The 19,317-nt window shown below is 40.0% G+C and overlaps 1 protein-coding gene across 4 annotated transcripts in view; it reads right to left on the bottom strand.

Annotated features, from left to right (window-relative positions):
- Positions 1–19,317, bottom strand: part of tox2 (TOX high mobility group box family member 2) — an 86,867-nt gene that overhangs the window by 43,462 nt on the left and 24,088 nt on the right. For all 4 annotated transcript variants that reach the window (XM_030729319.1, XM_030729321.1, XM_030729322.1 and 1 more), the window contains exon 2: positions 14,871–14,963. In XM_030729319.1, the coding sequence (XP_030585179.1) occupies positions 14,871–14,963 (93 nt within the window). The remainder of the gene's footprint in view (positions 1–14,870; positions 14,964–19,317) is intronic.

Raw genomic sequence — 19,317 nt, 5'->3', positions numbered from 1 at the left:
TGTTAAGATCACATTTTTTAAGTTGTATGAGGTAAGCTTTTCGCACAGAATGAGATACAAAAAAAAGTCAATACTGTGAGATTACCCATTATTTCTTTAGACCCCACTTTGAAGCCTCAAACTTCACCATTATAGTTGCATTATTTTAGAGCCAGAAGTGACTACGTAAGGACAAGAGGCTGACTGCTAACCAAGCTGCATCATTAGACTGTATGGGTGAGCTGCACACATCTGCTAATTAAGTCCATCCATCCATCCATCCATCCATCCATCCATCCATCCATCCATCCATCCACTTAATTCTAAGTAACATAGATATAAAAAGATAAACTGGAATACAGCCTTGTATAGTCTGTTTTCATAACTAACCATACTGTCTAACCACATTGCCAGAAATTTTGCAGATTGTTGCATTAAAAATCCTCTAAAAGGCACCAACACCACAAACAGGGTCAAGCGGCAGTTCAGACTTTCTGCTGTGAAAATGGACATTTTAACATGGAAGTCTGTGGGGATTGATCTGCTTTGGGAGCCACCCTCATGTGGTCATTTTAAGAATTGCAGTTTTTGGCAATTCTACATTCTAATTTTTCAGACCCAGAACTTCTTGTTTGGCTTTTTCCTGCTATTAGATTTATTCATAAAGTTCTGTATATTTTCAAATAAACACAATAAAGGTAAAGCAAACCATTATCAAGACATGTATATCATAATAAAAAAATATGAGAATAAAACACAACCAGGAAATACTAACATTTTAGTCTACCAACCTGTCAATTAGTACACTAATAACCAAGCGAACATTTTTTTTTTTTTTTTAACAACCCTACTACCTATTTAGTGACCACACAAAGAGAACAGCCTTTAGCTTATTTTGCACTTTGCTAGTGAAATCAGGACAGGGCAGCCCTGCTATTTCAGAGCTTAGAAATACCAAGCTCAAGAAGCCTAAAGGGGAGGCATAGGCTAGAGAAAAGGTGACAGTTTGAGGTTATGGAGAGAGGATGAGAATGACATGGGTGTATCCCAGAGCTAATGGGGAAGGGGATAATGATCTTGTTTAAGTAGGAGGCCAAGTAGGGAACATACTGTAGGTATGGAGGGGTTGAGGGAGAAAAATAAAAACAGCACAGGGAGCATGAATGAGACTGAAATAAAGGAGCAGAGGAGAAGGGCTGTAGCCGCAGTAGTGGCGACAGAAGCCTGTGGTTGTTCTGGCTGTAGAGTGATTAACACTGGGGTCACAGCCAGAGGCCGCAGCTTGAAAGACAGAGGAATATAAACATGCACACACATTCACATTCACACACACACACACTCACACTGTCCCAGAGGCCTTCCCTGCCTCTCTGTCTGACACTATTTGGCACCAACCATTTATGAGAAAACAAAACACACCTCAAGACAGCTAGTAGTGGCTGAGATGAATTACTGGTGCTACTGTAAGGTCAAATAACGTGATTGGTATGTGCCTACAGTAAGTTCGAGTGGGAGGGTGTTTCTCAAGCTCTGGCTTGGAGACTGATAATGGACCCAGATCTTTTTGTAGTCATTTTTCACTGCGTGCAATGTGTTGCAGAGACAAATTTATGCTGTTCAGTCATTATTATTAGCAATCTCGAGATTTCTTTTGAATATTCTAATATTTCCATTTAAGTTATAGTCAGATTCAACTCAGTACAGTTTTCATTAACATTCATTTCCATCTTCATACCTAACACATTCACAGCAACAACCAAAGCAGAGTACAAAGGTAATTCCTAGCAACATTATTCAATTTGAAGCCCCAGTTCCATTTCCACATTATCGTTCAGCCTCTGATGGAACTGTTACTTCTAGTGCAATAATTTCTGTCTGATAGCACTATTAGTTTGCAGGAGGCACAATCATTGTATTTTGCAATGAAAACACAATCACTTTCTTGCTCTTGGAAAATGGTTTTTACATGCAGTCCTATTCACATTGTGCTAGATGTGATGATGTCTTGGAATAGTTTATTTTCACACCTGCAAACCAGATCTCAATGAGCAAAACAGGTTAAGTGCAAAACAATTATATCGAATGTCAAAGGAGCAAGCTGAGGTCTGCAACTATGCTCTTGCTGCATAATAGGAAGAGTCTCTAAGGGCAGAACTGTTAGAATAATAAACACCACCTAAAATCAGAGGAAAAAGGTAAAAATAGTCATTTCCTGGTACTCTGAGGGTAACAACTGATGAGTGTACTGTACACACAGTTTTACAAGCATGCTCTGTCCTTGGTTTTCATGCCGTGCTAATTTTAATTTAATGCTCTCACTCTGATCTGGAGTATGCCAAAATGAATGATTTTACCTTTTGTGAAGCAAAATTATTCACTTTCTTGCCTAGAATTAGCTGAGAACATAAATACATTCTCTAGTCTTGACACCAAATTGATGATAATAATTAAAAAAAAAAAAAAACAGTTGATAGCTGAGGCTAAACTACAAGCAGGAGGCCAGCTCATCTGACTCTGGTTAAAAAAAAGGTAAAAAAATCTAATAGTTATCACATTATCTTATTACATCTTGTTTGTTTAATCTGCACTGTCTTTAATCCTTAATGTAAGTCCTTCTGGGTGTGGTGCAGTAATATCCTGTCTTTACGCTAAGCTAAGCTAAGCTAAGCTAAGCTAACCAGCTGCTCTAGCTTATTTTACAGTAGTAACCTAGGTGAGTGCACACACACCACTCAAAACTGTTTTATGTTATTAAATACCCAAAGTCAATTTTAATCCTTCTGAAAGAAATTCATTCAGCCAAGCACCCAGGTGAAGCGTACTTGACCAAAACTCTGAAAGCCTAATTTGATGCTTATCTCTGACCACTGACCTCTGACTGCTGGCCTTTGAGATCTTTAACTGACCTCCGAGATTCATTTCCTCATTTCAAACACAGAAAAGACAGACAAGAGCTCCGGCATTAGAGTAGATGATGCTGAAAAACACATAATTCGCTATTACTTACAGAGACTGATGACAAAAAAATTATTTACTAAAACAACCAGGAAACTGAAGTTGAAAATAAGGAAATGTTGCTTTTGTATAATCTGGCTTTTAATATAAACATGTTTACCCAGAAGTCATAATGTGTTCACTGTGAACAGAAGCAGTGGACATATGAGAAAAAAGGGAGGTACGTAAGAGAATGGTGCACACGTCGTGTCTCTCTGTGTTTGCTTTCCTGTGGCTTTGAGGTCATTAATCATAGTGGTCAAATCTACAGCAAAACAATTGAGCAAAGGAAAACACAGACAGAGAGAGAGGGTGAAGGGAAGAGGAAGGAGAGGGCGAAGGTGAGAGAGTTAGAAAGCTACAGTGAGATAGAGGAGATGGGAGTTGAGGGAAAGAAGGGCAGAAATTTTCAAAAAGATTGAGGCTTGAGAAAGAAAAGGGACAAGTTACGGCTGTAGGACTGATGCAGCTGACACCAGTTTCTTGTTTGCATAGCAGAAATGCAAATAGAGAGAGAGAGAGGGAGAGAATGGGAGAGAGAAAATAAAGTGGGAGAGATGCTATAAATAACTTTGTGTTTGCGTAAAGCCAAACCAATGTCAGTTTGACGCAGGAAGTGCACCACAGTTGTTGAGGTTATAGAACAGTTGAGTGAAACACAGCATATCAGAAACTGAGTTTTGCAAAGACTTCAAACATGGATTCACACCTTTAGTTTCATCTGGTTTCACCCATTCAGTAAATAATATGTTTTACAAGCAAAATCCACAGTACAGAAGTGGGATAAATAAGATTTAGACTCATTTTTACTTTTAAATAACTGGATCTTGTTTTTACTGGATAGTAGATATGGTAATTGGGTTTATTCTGTAATTTGCAAGTTAAGGGTTGATTATATATGAAGATACAAAGTAGAACATCATGTTTTCAAGTAGCACTGGGATGCAGAATGGAGTAGAGTGAACTAGATTCCAATTATTTTAGATTTTATATTCCAGTTATTTTATATTTTTTCTATAATAACTGGCCCAAAATAATGTGCTGACAAAACTGCTTTGCATGCATTTTTATTTGTACCCAACAGTGTGTCCCTTTATGTAACATCAACATAGCTGAAGGGTGTTTCTTCTGTCTTCTTTTATTTTTCTTATTTTAATTTGTTGGCTGTTACAAATGCAGATAACAATAGATTGGCAAATAGCTAATGCTAGCCATGAACATCGCCCTGCTGATAAATCGGTTGGGCCCTACTGAAAAGTATCTGTCGATAGTGAGGACGGCATAGACATGAACACTCTCTTACACCCCAAATTTAAAATCTGTGCAACCTCAATATGTGGGACTCACTGGGCTCAGTATTCAAAATAAATCCCTTAAGTTCAAACAGTACATGTTCAACTTAGAAAGCATTTTGAGATCAGTTTTATACCAAATTCCTGCTCCTACTATGACTACTGTCACTATATAACTCCTCTGCATTCTTTACTACAGTGCTGCTAACCTGCATTGATCTAGAGGAGAGGGTTTTTCTCATAAGGTCGCTGTAAGCCCAACTGTGCTTTCCTGTACGTATTGAATACCAAATAACAGAACCCTTAAATGCAGCCAGGGATGTTTTAGATTTAAAGAACGATGAAACAGGAGAGATGTGGAGCAGAGGACTTAACTCTTCTCCCAGTCTTTTTCGTGGTTGCAATATGCACCTCCCTAGTTTTCTACCCCAGCGTAACTAATCGCATGCCAGTCAATATGCCGATGGAAAGAGGCAGCAGTCAAAATACCTGTGTCAGGACTGTGGTCATTAGAGCATTCAATGACTCAATGGCAGGCACGTACACACACACAAACAGACACACGGTTTAATGAATACACACACACTCACACACACATAACTAAAGTACAGAAAATAAGTGGGATTGTGTGATTTAAGGCAGATATGGATTGCATGCCTTCAGATGTGGATATCTCTGCTGCTGCGTATATATTTCACCAATGTGTTGCACTGGTTTGCATGTTTACATACGCATACAACATGAGCATGGATGCATTGTATTTTAAGAGCTGGATGAATGCACACTGCATACTGGCCTTAGTGTTTGTGCAATGTCTCCTGTCCAGTAACACACATACATTGATCTCAGTGTGATAAAGATAACAAAGTTAGCCCGTTCATAATATTTATTTTCCCATAACAGACCTGCTCAGCCACACCCAGTCATATAACTCCATGCAGATAAAATGTGGTCTTCATTACCTGAGCCTTAACACACAGAAACTAGTGAGGAGAAACAGAATTGCCCTTCTTTCTCGACTGAAAGAGCACGAAATGAATTGAAGCAGCTGAGATTTTTTACATTACCATGACAAATACATTGAAGTGGGGAGGAGAGAGCCAAAGGGAGCGGCAGAGAGAGAGGGAGACACATGACGACAGACAGAAAAGGGCAGACCAGACAGAACGACCAAATTCTGTGAAGAAAGAAAAAAACACATCAGCTCAATTTGCGCTCGACTGTAAGCTGTGAGCTGAGAGGAGAAATAAAATAAGGCATTTAGCTGGGGATCATGTTTAACCATGCAAGTGAATGAGTCTCCAGAGAAGAGTGTTCCCTGTCTCGCTTATGATGGACTTAATTGCCTCTATCAGTGTTAAGATATAACATTTATCTCAGGTTTATTGCTCGGCTTTATGATCTTGTCCATCACGTTGAGGGGCTTCAAGAAGCAGGCCACTTCTCAAATGACACCTTAAAATAATGCATAACTGATTATAAAGCAACATGGGGGGTGGGGGGGTGTCATTTATATCTGGAAGATGATGACATTTTTCAGGATGAGCAGATCTGGTATGTGTGCAGGACAGTGGAGCAGAATGGTTTTGATGGCTTGCTGGATGGATTACTCTTCTGTTTCTGGGTTTTTCAAAATGCATGGTTCATTGGACTAAAGGCACACACATCTCCCCCACCTCTGACCCCCGAAAGCTCTGGGTAGGTGTATGGTTTCAGATGGCCACACAATTGTACCATTGTGCTCCTGTTAACACAATGAAAACAAAGCTAACACATCGCTGACATTCAACTGCCCCCACTCTGCCTAACCTTGACTTACAACACACCAATATGGAAGATCAAGTGAAATCTGACAAATGAGTTATCAAATTATACCTTAAATCATGTACAAATAAATTCTGTGGATTTTTTTCACCACACGGAGTAAAAGTATTTAAGAGTATTTAACACACAATCAAAGCTTAGAATGATTTTAGAGTGCCACACCATTCATATATTATTTAATTTCTTTAAGATGTGGTTCTGATCACCTAAAACAGGCAGCTACTCATCACATGAAGACTTCAAAACCACATCTGCTTGTTCCATTAAATCTACTAAATCCACTTGCATTATATCATAGTGCTTACCACACAATAGGAGCCTTTCAAGGGCAGTCCCAGAGGAAGCCAACAAAGGGCCCTCTCTTTCAGGGACTAGTCAAGTAATTCAGAAAGAGCCAAATGCAATTTTTTTGTGTGTGCATGGATCTTCTCCACCAGACCAACAAACCACAATTCCACAAAGTCAAGAGAAAGGCTGTCAGAAGAGAGGAAGACAGAAAAAAAAGAGGGAAAAGAGAGCAACAAAATACCTGGTTTTACTCACAACTGCCTTATTTAAAGGTGGAATAGTGTTTGTCCCTAAAATAGTGAGTCTCTATGGCAGAAAAAAAGGAGAGACCTCGAAAGAAATGTCAGGCAGTGATTTGAGACCAAATATAGGTCAGTGATGTCCATCGGTAGATTAGTAAATACAGTTACAGTTCTCCTCAAAGGTAATGGTTTAATTGTTTTTTTTGTTTAGTTTTTTCAGTCTAACCATATCACCACACATGAAGGTGTTTTTTATTTTGTTTTGTTTTTTGTTTTTTAAAAAAAGCTGTCGTACTGTTAGTTAAAGAAAAGATTAAAGTCATTAAAAAAGGTTTGCTTAAGATTTGGCAACTGTAAAAACATAGTTTAACACACAGTTCATTCTGCAGGGGTTGAGAAAATCTTTAGCTGTTAAAAAAAAAAAAAAAAAACCTGGTGTGCTTGATCACAGTAATTTGAAAACACACAATATAGCACCATCAGGGAAAAAAAAAACAAAGCAAAAAAAAAAAAACAACCTTTTTTGTCTATTTGGGAACTCACCATGTATTTAAATCTAAATGCAGCATCCAGTACCATCTACTTCTGTCAATAGGGCTCAAAATAATTCACTGTTCTTTCATTCACTGCCATGCTGACTCCACATCCAGCCTCTGCCACTAGCATTTAGACAGAATTTTCTATTACCAATCTAATTGCACATTCCACCCTGACAAGAGCTCATTAAACCTTAATTATACACATGTTGTTTTCTACAAACATCTCCATTTGGGTCTCTCTGCCTTGTAATTGTTCAGCAGGGACAACCAGTTGAGATTTCGCAGATTGAAAGTGAATAAGAGAGAGCGAGAAAGAGAGACAGAGAGGGAAAGGAACAGAGAGGTAAAGGGAATGAGAGAAAGAAGGAAGGGGGAAAAAAAATACCAAAGAGAGAGAAAGAGAGGAGTGTCTGGAAGTAGGTCATGCCTCTCCATAAACAAGGCATGGTTTCTAAAATAATATACCCATCCAGTGGAAGTAATGCCAAACAACTGAGTGAATGTGGAGCTCATGTAATATTTACAGAGCACTAATACATAGATGGCAGGTCTTTTTCTCAGCACCCTCCTCCCCTCCCCTTTCCAAAGGCAGAGGTTTCTCTCCCCCCCCCCTTTTTTCATCTACTTTTTTTCCTCTTGCCATTTGAATATCAGAGAAAGCCAACTACATTGATATCTCTGGCAGGGAGGGGGCTTGGCGAGTGTTAAGATGTTGAGTTTTCCTTACTTTCTCCCTTCTTTTCTGCCTCTTGTATCGTTTGTGGGCCCCCTACCACCGCCACCACCTCCGCCACCACTGCCGCCACCACGCTCTACATCGTTCTCTCCACATTGGCTTTGGCTGTGATGTTTTCACACATTTGTTACATTTTAGTGAGGGAAAGTGGGCCTTAATCCTGACTCTTTGAGGCATGGGCGATGATATTACTGTGGAGAATCGGCCTTTTAAAGACTTCTTTAAACTCCAGCTGGTGCTCTAAGGTCACCAAGCACTTGTTCGACGTTAAGCCCAGCGTGATGTTTGTAGACTTTAGACTAACTGGCTTTGTCGACTCCAGAACAGGCTTTCTCAGCACCTTGCAATGCTACTGCAAGAGGAAAAAGCTGTAAAGGAGTGCCACTTCAGTGTGTTCTCAGGCCCTTTTCCCATGAGTCTGCTGATTATTACATATGTTTGATGAGCAGGAGATTGATGGTAGCCTACATGATTGGGTAGCTAAAGTGGGACAACTTAGTAGAGATGAAACAATGAACATGGATAATGAATTAAAACCATAATTGCCCCTTGCAAAGCATTTTTGACACATAAAGAAAATATTTTTTTATTATAACTGAACAAATTGAATTGTGACAGTTTTCTCTACAGACTGTGATACATTTCAGGACACCATAGGAAGAAATATATCTGCGAGGGGGAAAATGGGCCACATTTTGTAGGACTATATATTATGTTATACTACATTTCACTTGTTATGTTTTCTCAAATGTGATAATTTCTGGCTTTTCGTTTATTTATCTTTATTGGCTTTGGACAAAAACGTATAAAGATGACATCCTGGACAATACTAGAACTGATCAACCAATGTATAAGTTTTAAAAAGTGTCTGGTGTAATACCTGAAAGCTGTACTTGTACTGTTTATATGTTCTCATATAAAACAATATTACCTCACTTTTTTAGTCTCTGGTGGCATGAAATGAGACGTCTCTCACAGACCACACGGTGTCATTGCCACTTAGCACCCAAAAAGCAATAAGTGTCCATGCTGAGCCTCTCAGTCATCGCCGGGGATCTTCTCAGCCTGTCACTGTTGACACTTACTCTGTGCATCATTGATGCCCACCCAGCAGCAGGAAATAAATAGCCTGTCATCAGACCACTTCTGCTTTGCAATATGCAATATAACAATTATCTTGGAAACATTTTACAACGAGCACTTATTTTGCATCTGTTTTGTTTGTTTATTCAGTTGGTTAGTTAAAATATTCCATTCAAAGCACGATTACAGTGGAATATCACTCAGTTCTCACTAACATCAAACACACTGCCTGTACAGTGTGATGTGAGCCATGTCAAGATAAACAAACATGACTTATTAAACAGGAAAATGAGTCACTCTTATTATCCCACTGAAATAAATCAGGAAAACACTAATTATAACAACCTGTGCCTGATCCTGACTGATTCACCCTTGCTCTTTGGTTTTCTGTCTGTTTATGTACAGTGTGTGTGTGTGCGTGCGTGTGTGTGTCTGTCACATTCTTCTCCTGCTGCTGCCTTAATAGGCAGTCTCTTAGATATTCGCTACAGAATAGTGCTCATGCAATATTAATATCACACCAAAATATGGAAGCTGGAGCCCCCACTCCATCTCTCACTCCCTACATAATTGACTATGCAAGGCTCCAAATCAGCTTGGAGAAAGACACAGAGAGACACAAAGCAAGGGAGAGAGGAGGAGGAGAGAGAGAGGGAGGGAGAAGTGGAGGAAAAAGAAAAAAAATACACGAAGGAGTCCTGAAATGATCCTGTCATCTTCGCGTTACAGCAGATTTTGAACCTTCACCCTATGTATCACTGTCAAGGCAGTGGAGCTAAAACAACAACAACAATAACAACTAGACGATAGCTCAAACAGTGCAACTCCCTGCAAAAGATACACTGATGCTAATCCAACCTGAGCACTCCACTCAAGCATATTTAAGAGTTGTTGTGCATGACTTTAAACACTCAATGTGTTTAATTATTTCACTGTATCACTGCCAGTGTATACAATTACTCTAGTTCCATTACAGACAATAAAACTTGAACTTGAGCTAATTAAAGTAATCGCACATTCAGCATGTATGAGGTTACCTGTTAAACTTGACTGATCTTCCAATGGGTGAAGCCCACAAAAGTCTGCATTCCATTCGAACAGATGTGTATAAGAGAAATATGGCATGTGCTGGATGTTACAAAACAAATCAACAATATTCTGAAATAATGTTGAATATGCAGTTCTTACAAATTTAAGTTACTCCAACCAGCACTGTAGGAACATTTGTGTGAGTGGGTTCTCATTTTATCTCTTCTCATGTGTGCATATTAACAGATGCGAGCATACACAAAAGCATACAGCTGATGCAATACACATTCCCACCAATGGTTTCACACAATTCCAGCAATCTATACGTGGCGGTAACGCGCCAAGATTTGCAGCAATGTGCCAGTAAACACAGTGCAAAAGAGGCCTGCAAGCTTGTATGCATGGGTGTAAACAATGTAGGTTTTAAATACTGAAAAGAATCAGATTCATGAATGTCTTTTGATGAAGAAAATGCATTTAACGGATTTTTTAACCTGATTGATATGCAATATCAATGAGGAAAACAGTATGTTAACTGTACATCAGGGCAGTACAACCTGCAAGATTAACAGAAGGATAACATCAGAACCTACTTCCTTAACACATTCCCCATGTCCAAAACTAAGAATCTGACATTGGCATCAACATCACTGGGTTGTTAGCCAAGTCATGCAAAGGTGAGTGAGAGCTATTTATGACATTACTATAAACAACTCAGTGCTACAGTATGAATGTCTCCCTGGAGAGTCTAGCTGAAAATACCCCCACTCCCTCTTTATCATATCCATTCCTCCCCTCCCATATCCATGTCTTCAGAACAAACTCGAAAGGGCCGCACGACCCTCTCAATCTGTTACATTATGTTTAGTGCTTTAGACTGTTTGGCAGCACAGTGGCTCAGTGGTTAGCTTTGCTGCCTCAAAACAAATGGGTCCAGGCTTCAAACTCGTGTGGAGTTTGAATATTCTCCCTGTGCTTGTGCAGATTTTGAGCTCTGTTTTCTCCTGCTGTCAACACTCACTCAGTGGTGCCTACCTTGGCCCAGGACACTCACACAAGAGGTTGTTAATCTCAAGAGTTTCACTTCCTGGTCAAATAAAGTCAAAACTACTGTAAACTACTGTTTACAGTAGTTTGGATAGTTAATGCTCCACTGCCCTGCCCTTTATAGTAATGTGGTCTTTAAGGTTGTGCCAATAGAAGAAGGATTCTGGGATCTACTATGGCCAGAGTGATTAGCAATAACTTTTGCACAAACAAGGTGATTCCCAAAGAGCCATAAACTGAAAGCTTGGCTTATCTCGGCAAGATGTGTAGTGTGTCCTTCAAAAATTTAAGGAAATAGGACAAGTGGAAGACACAAAAAGAAGTACCTACAAACTACCTACAGCACATGAACAGTGTCTAAAAGTCATGTCCTTAAGAAATAGGGGGGAAAAAAATCCAGCAAAGACCTGGCACAGGACCTGAGAGATGCATTTGGCCCTTCAGTTGATCCATGCACTGTTTGCATCAGTGCCAACAGGTGTTATAGGCTGATGAATCCAAATTCAAAATTTTTGGTTCAAATTGTTGAGGCCAGGACAGAAGTGTTCAGCCAGTGGTGTTGGGGTTCTTGTTAAAATTGATGGAATTATGAACACAGAAAAGTGCTGTCAGATTTTGATCCACCATGCAATACCATCTACAAAATGTCACTGGCTTCATTTTTCAGCATAACAATGATCCCAAACACACTGCCAGTGCAGTAAAAGCATACCTGGATAGAAAAATACACAATGGAACACTATCAGTCATGGATTGGCCTCCCCAGGCCTCAACATGACTGAAGTGGTGTGGGATCATCTTGACAGAGAAGGGAACAAAAGGCAGCCAACATCCAAAGAGCTCTAGATGTCCTTCAAGCAGCCTGGAGAACTATTCCTGAAGCCTAGTTAATGAAATTACAAGAAAGTCTGCATAAGAGAGTTTAGGCTGGCTTGTACATGTTCCAATAAATCACTACACCTATTTCCTGATTTCCTATCAAATTATAAAGAAATGAGGAGTGCCTCAAGAGTTTTGCAGAGTACTGTATAAAGGAAAAAAGAAAAATTCAGCCAGTTAAATGTCACTCCTTTTTTTTTTCTAATCATTATTCCCTATGATATGGGTTCTCACCAGTCTCACAGGGAGAAAACAGGATGGTCGGTCTTTGGCGTAGATCTCCAAACCTAATTTACTTTTGACTTTGGGTCAGATTCCTACAGTCATCACATTTTCAGAAGTTTGTGTAGTTTAAGTTTCAGAGCGCTCCAATAAAGTTTTGAATCTGTTTTACTAAAGCGATTCCATTCAAATCCACTAATACAGCAAAAGCCCCCTTCAATTCATGTACATGTAGGGATGACAAGATTACCGCAGAGCAACGCAGGTCCCGCCCTCTGCACTTAGCTTTTTTTTTTTTTTTTTATAAAAATGAACCGTAGGCATTTAGAGCTGTAATAGATGTTGAAAGAAAGAAAAAGAAAAGGTTGCGGGGGCAGAGCTGGTGGTTGGGGGGAGGGGAGGCGGGTGGGCAGTGCACCTTGACAGGAAACATAAAGGTGAAGAGCAGGAGTTGGAGGTTAGTTTGACAGAGAGAAAAGAAGTGGTGGCGGTGGTGAGGAATGTGTGTGTGTGTTTTTTTTTCTTTCTTTCTTTTTTTTTTTTTGGGGGGGGGGGGGGGGGGGGGGGGGGGGGGGGGGGGGGGGGGGGGGGGGGGGGGGGGGGGGGGGGGGGGGTGGGGGGGGGGGGGGGGGGGGGGGGGGGGGGGGGGGGGGGTGGGGGGGGGGTGGGTGAGGAAGTGCCAAGCCCACTTTAACTGAACGGAGGGTGGTGAGTGGTGGTGTGGTGGGGGACAGAGATAAAGATCAGGGGAAAATAAAAGGGGTGTGCAAGGGAAGTAAGAGAGGAGGAAAGGAGATGGGGGGGGCAGGGACCTACTGCACCTTACCACTTGCTCTCACCCGCAGCACCTGATAAGTGCAATGGAAAAACGTCTGGTTTCCTCCTGCATGTTAAGTGGTTTACATTCTCCTCCTCTCCATGCAGCCTGTAGCTACAGTATGCTACTGTACTGATGCTGTACCCAGGTAATAACAGACAAAAGGAAATGACACAAAACCTAAGGTGAGTAAGTGAGAGAGTTTGTTATAATGTCCCTCTGTGTGTGTGTTGTGTGTATTTTGTTTTGGGTTTTCTTTGTGTGATTTGTTTTGTTTTTTTCTACAAATTCTAATCTGAACAAAGCAACTAGACTACTTATAAATCTTCTTGTCATTTCTGTACATTTATCCGTAACTTTGAGCATCTTTATTTTATAAACAACTTCCACAGAGAGATTTAAATGCAATTTCATTTGCACAACAGAAGATTAGATGAAGGTGGATATACATCTTTACCACCTTACGGATGTCCTGACAAGGAACTCATTTCCATGATTTGTAAGTGGGTCTCTCCACTGAAAAGCATTAACAATATTCACTTTAGATAACATATGATTCCAGGCCCTGGGAGAGGATGGGTTTCTTAGAAATGCTTTGTTAGCACTCTCCCCCCTTGATAAATGATTTAGGACATGTGGCCTGAGACATCAATACAATCTCTGTTGTAATTAAAAAAGGTGCGCACCAACAATATTACACAGCTTTCGCTTTGTCTGCCTGTCTCTTCTCTTCCTCTCCCTCACTCCCCCACTCTTCCTCCCATTGAGCCCTGGAGCAGTGAAGAGATAATTCAAAAAGCACTTGCATGGAGTGAAACATGAAAAAGGGAGACATATGAAATTAAATTCTCTCTTTTTGCTCTATTGTTTCTTTCATTTTCTCTCCTTGTTACATAAATGCATTAAAGCAAGGCTAGCTAGATTCTAATTATGATTTCCACAAAAAGATGTTTTATTAAAAAAAAAAAAAAAAATGAAAGAACGGTTTCACAAACAAAGTAGACTGACTGTTCCAGCACTTTGTCAAAGTCAAAGTACTGGAGGTGTTCCATCACTTAACTTCAATAAATGTAATCTTTCTTTTTTTTTCCCAAGCACGTCCATGAGCATTTGTATAATAAAATAACAGGAAGAATGAGCCTTTGATGTCCAAACACAGCTACTTTACAACAAAAGATATAGAGAAAAGGAAAAATATTTAATTTTCATGCTTAATCAACATCCTCTTTTTCACCTAAAATAGTTCTACGGCAGCAGCAGTTTGTCCAGAAAGGCACAGATTGCCTTTTGTTCTGTGTCAACACAAATTCAGTAGGAGTCAATTAGCTGGCCTATCACCTGCACCACTTAGGCTTCATTGAAAAGCTACCAGAGACATACCACGCCAACCATCAAGTCAGATAGGTGCTTTTTTTTGGGAGCCTTACTGTGGTCAATAACAGAGTGAGGATAGGAGACAGAGAAGGTCTATTAAAGTAAGTGTGGAAAAAATGATGGGGTGGTTATTAGCAAGTGGAGGAGGCTGCAATGTGGAGTCAAAGAATGAGGAAGAGGCCAGTTTAGGTTAGGAAAAAAGTTTGAAACATTGTCAGTTTTTTTAGGTTAAGTTGTTTCCTGGAAGTGATTTACGTCCGGACATTGCTGGCCATATTTTTCAGTTGTTTCCATTCAGACTCGTTCTATCAACAACCTATGTAACATTTTCAATTCATGCAGTCATTGTAAAACTCTGCACTCATTTTGATCTGTCTTCCACCTCTGATGTCTGGGCAGTCTTGCAGTGCAACTGAGACAAGTTTCTCTCCAGTGGCTTTCTGTATGGTTTAAAAGTAGCATGTAGGTGTGGGTGAGACCAATGGGTGAGGGGGTGGAGGGGAGGCTGGGAGAGATGGGTCTTACCCCAGTAGAGGGCAGTCTCTTGCCGTCAGGGTTTGGGCGCATGGGCAGGGAACTGTAGAGCCTTACACCTCGATCTGGAGCGCCGTATCTGCTCTGGAGGGGGAGAGAGAAACAGAAAGACATTAGGTGTATAAAAATACCTTAAATACTAACATAAAGTATCAGTGAAAATGTCCATATTTTAATCAAATTTACTTTAATTTAGTTTCAAAGTTTCTCAACTTTTACTGTTTCATCCAAAATACAGCTATCATTCAGTCCTTAAACACACCTGAGTTCTATTTATGGTCCTCATTTTGTTTACCACTGTTAGTTTCATAAATTTCTACCCAAGTCACAATCCTGCACGTTGGCTGCCATGTTAATCACATCACTTCATGGTGATGTACTACACATAATAACTGGATAAAATTGGCTCATGCAGCGGCACTAATGGTGCTAAGCTGTTGTGTTTGGTGGCCAGTGTTCCTGTGCACTGGCTTACTACTGACTCCATCTTTTTATACATTACACAACTGATAATCAGAGTGTAGGTACTGGCTCTTAAGCCCGCCAGCTCCTCCCTGTACTGCCCCGTGTGGATTTCAGCTGCACCTACGGGAGTGGTGGAAAAGCCCTCCGTACTTGGGAAGCTAATGATTCGCACAAAGTGAACCCTGCCAGGGAAAGAGAGTGTAGCTCAGTGGGGTTCACACTGTGGCCCACAGCCACAGCATGGGTACCTCACAGGATTTACTTCAAATCTAATGCTCTTAATCTCACTCTTTGTCTTTATCAATCTCCTCACTTCACTCTCGGCTAGTACGCACAGCACTGTTATTCCCTCGATATCCTGTTGTTTGCACATTAGCATCACTCTTCAGGAACATGTGTTCAACTGTTTTTGTGTTGTTTCAGTCATCTGATTTTTAAAACAGTGAGGCTATGTGCTTTGTGTGTATTCATTGATAAAGTGAGTTGCATCTTTTTCTCTCAGGACCCTCTTTTAGCTTTGTACCCTGCTTGTTGTGGAAATAAAAGCTGCAATCAGTGATGTGGAAACAGCTCCCTCATAAATAAGAGAATAAAAGATAAATTTATATTTAGAAATAACTACAGCTGTTGCTTGCTATGTATAGTATATAATGACTTTGCCACGCTCAATCCACATGGTCTGCTAATGAGGATATGATGCAGATTGTTGAGAGAAGAAAACACAATGCACTAATTAATAAATATCACATTATCTTTCACTCATGTTACTCTTGCTTAATCTGTTCACTTTACCTCGTTTTTAATATTCATGTGACACACATATATGCAAAACACCCTGACAGACACACAAATTCAAGGGCAGAGCTTGAGATTGTTTTGCAGTGAGACATGCAGTACTTAATAATATTTAACAATGGATTTATCCCTGAACGAACTGCAACGATCTCTGCCTTCCACTTCAAATCAGACACATGATGCCGGAAAACACATACAGGGTGCAAATGTGTGAGTCAGGCCCCAGCTCTTACAGGAGAACACAATAAGCACACCTTTGCAGATTGTGTTTATGGCCCTAAATGCAGAGTGATTGCTATGGGGTGAAAGCCACAACGCAACATATGCAAAAGCTTGCATATTTATATGCAAGAAACAGCAGACTCAAAGAGCATGATTTACAGTATACTGTGTAAGTAGCATACTCTATAGATCAGTGTACTGTGTTTCCAGTATGCCGATTAAGATGGTGTAGGCTGATCACAGACTGCATAGCGCATGCTATCCCCCAAGGCAGAGTATGAGTACTTGCTGTGTAAGGTTTTGATTTCCTGTGCTCATTATGAAAGGTAAAAACAGATGAGTAGACAGCAGTGGCCATCTTGTCGATGAGGTTTGCATAATGATGACACGGCTTTTTTAAGATAACAATGCAATGTTTGACAATCATCAGCGAGGTATAAAAAAAAAAAAACATCAAAGAGAAAAAATATGACATAATTTGTTTTTCATATCTAATATATGCAATATCTTATTGCAAATCAGAAGGTTTTTTTTTTTTTTTGGAAAACATGATTCTTGTAGGAATCAGTAATCTGACCTCATGTGCGCTGCCTTAAACATTCGCTAGTATGCCATTTTTTTTTCCCCTTCCAGAGGAGCTACTGTACACTAACTCCATCTCTCATTGAAGACCTTTTTTCTTTTGGGGCTTGTTAGGTAGCTTGCCAGCATCACAGCTAAATGAATGCCTTGCCAAATAGCTGCTTTAGCCAGCGAAGGAGCCACAGTAAGTGAATGTTTGATATTTCTCCAGTGTGCCAGGCTAATCTGGCCCTGTGGCATGCCATTACGGGGCTAATAACAGCTGTCTGCGGCCTGGAGGAGACACAAGCAGGCCTGGCTGTGCTAACTGGCCCTGACAGACTCATTAGGAGTGCTGGCACCCAGAACGGCAAAAGCCAAACTCCTCACATTTCCTTGCTGGCTCACAACAGTTTGCAAGTGCAAGAAGCATTGTTCTCTACACTTGTTCTCTGACACCTTTCTTTTGTTTTCTACTCACTTCAGAGGCTCCCACCCTTATCACCTCTCTTTCACTTTTTTGGTCGGTTTGGGTTTCTATGATATTTTTTGCCAAGCCAGATGCTGCACCATCTCTACTTGACATCAGGTTGAGTCTAACCTCTTATTCATTTTTTTTTTAAATCCTGCCCACCCACTCTCTGCTGCTGACCAAAATAGAGCAGAAAGCAAGGTTTACTTGTTTGTTCATGCTATTGTAATCCCTGCTGAAAAAGTCAAAGGTACATAAATGAATACATAAATAAATAAGTGACTCGGAACTTCTAACTAACTTTGTTGATCTGCCACAGGAAGATGCTGCACCACACCAGGAAGACGCTGGCATCCTCTGAACTTTGTATTATATACAGTGGCTGTTTGGGGACAAAAGGGGTTTCCCCAGGCAGACAGCAGAAACAAACACTGGCTTGTCACTCGACAGTGCCAGGCCAATCAGTACAAGCACAGCAGACTGACAATAAACACAAAGGTCTAATGGCAGTTGTCTGAATGTAGAATCATTAATAACAGGGGAGGCGTGCATTCTTGCATGACTCCAGCCATGCAACAAACATTTATGTCTTCATTTTGATTTACATAACACTAATTATTCTGACATATGACTATTTTAGATTGTGTCTGACAGGAAAGTGAGTAAGTGAGTAACTGAAATATCTCCCAACATATTTAATATATATTATGTATGATTATGTACCATTTGTTTTCCATTTTTTCTTATCTAAGCAATAATAGCTAATACCCTGGTATCCAATTTTATTTTTCTTAATATCAAATACAATTCAGTATCTCAGGTCATATTGTTGAATATAACTGTCAAAAAATATATTAATTATATTTCTCACTCTCTATTAGCTCTCGCTCCTGTAGCTTGTTTAAAGCGCAGTGGGTACTGCAATAGATTTTCTCATTAGAAATCAACACTGGCTTTCCTTTTTTATAGGCTGCACCACTGGGGGACTGTAAAGCCAAAGGAGCAGCTGGTGGGGGTATGGTTACCTGTAATGTTAGCTGTTGCATGTATATTATTTACGCAGATCTGGACTTAATGGAACACATGTGCATCTGAACCGACATTCTTCCCAGATTAGTTGAAAGCCGGCACACACCAGACTCTACCAATGAGAGGAATGCAAGGCCTAGACAGGCTTATGAGGAAACACTATCACTCATCTATGGTTTAAAATACTCACAATGTGCGTGCACGCACACACACATGCACAGACACACACACACACACACACACACGCAGTCATGCCATGTACACGTAGTGATACATCACGGAGGCAGCACTTCATATAGTATGGACTCAACAATGCATGCACACTGACATCAGAAAATCAATAATACAAAACATTACACTCATTCCAAATAGGCATTCAGTCTTTACAGAGTTTCCCTTAAAATTGCTGTTTCTGATATTCTGCTAAAAACTCGTCAGCTGTGCTGCATAAACATCATATCAGTCAGATTTAAAGATGTGGTGGTCTAACAGTCAGTGAAAGAGTATGAATCACTTTTTCCAGTGTTTTTTTTTAAACAGTCTGAGACAAAACCCAGATGCAGGATGCAACATCGGTCTGCATATTGCATTGGTGATGAATCATTTTCTTTCATACATTTTTCACAGTATGTGATATAATTCAAATTTAACGACAGATGTTAGAGGTATTCCTTTTTTGTTTGTGATCTGTGATTTTATAGCTTTATAGCTTTGGTGTGATTTTTTTTTTTTTTTTAGCGAAAGCTGAAAGTACATCTATATTTGGAGGGTTGTAGGTTCTGTAATCGTACTAGAATATTATTACAGCTTGCTTTGATTTTTCCACTCCTCAACTTATGTAACTAAGTTTTCTTTGCAGGGAACTTGAAAAGGATTAAACTGACATCTTTTGAT

The sequence above is a fragment of the Archocentrus centrarchus genome, chromosome 5 (assembly GCF_007364275.1).
Source record: "Archocentrus centrarchus isolate MPI-CPG fArcCen1 chromosome 5, fArcCen1, whole genome shotgun sequence".
NCBI lineage: Eukaryota > Metazoa > Chordata > Actinopteri > Cichliformes > Cichlidae > Archocentrus > Archocentrus centrarchus.
The sequence above is the reverse complement of the archived record's forward strand: the minus strand, read 5'-3'. Positions and strand labels throughout refer to the sequence as shown.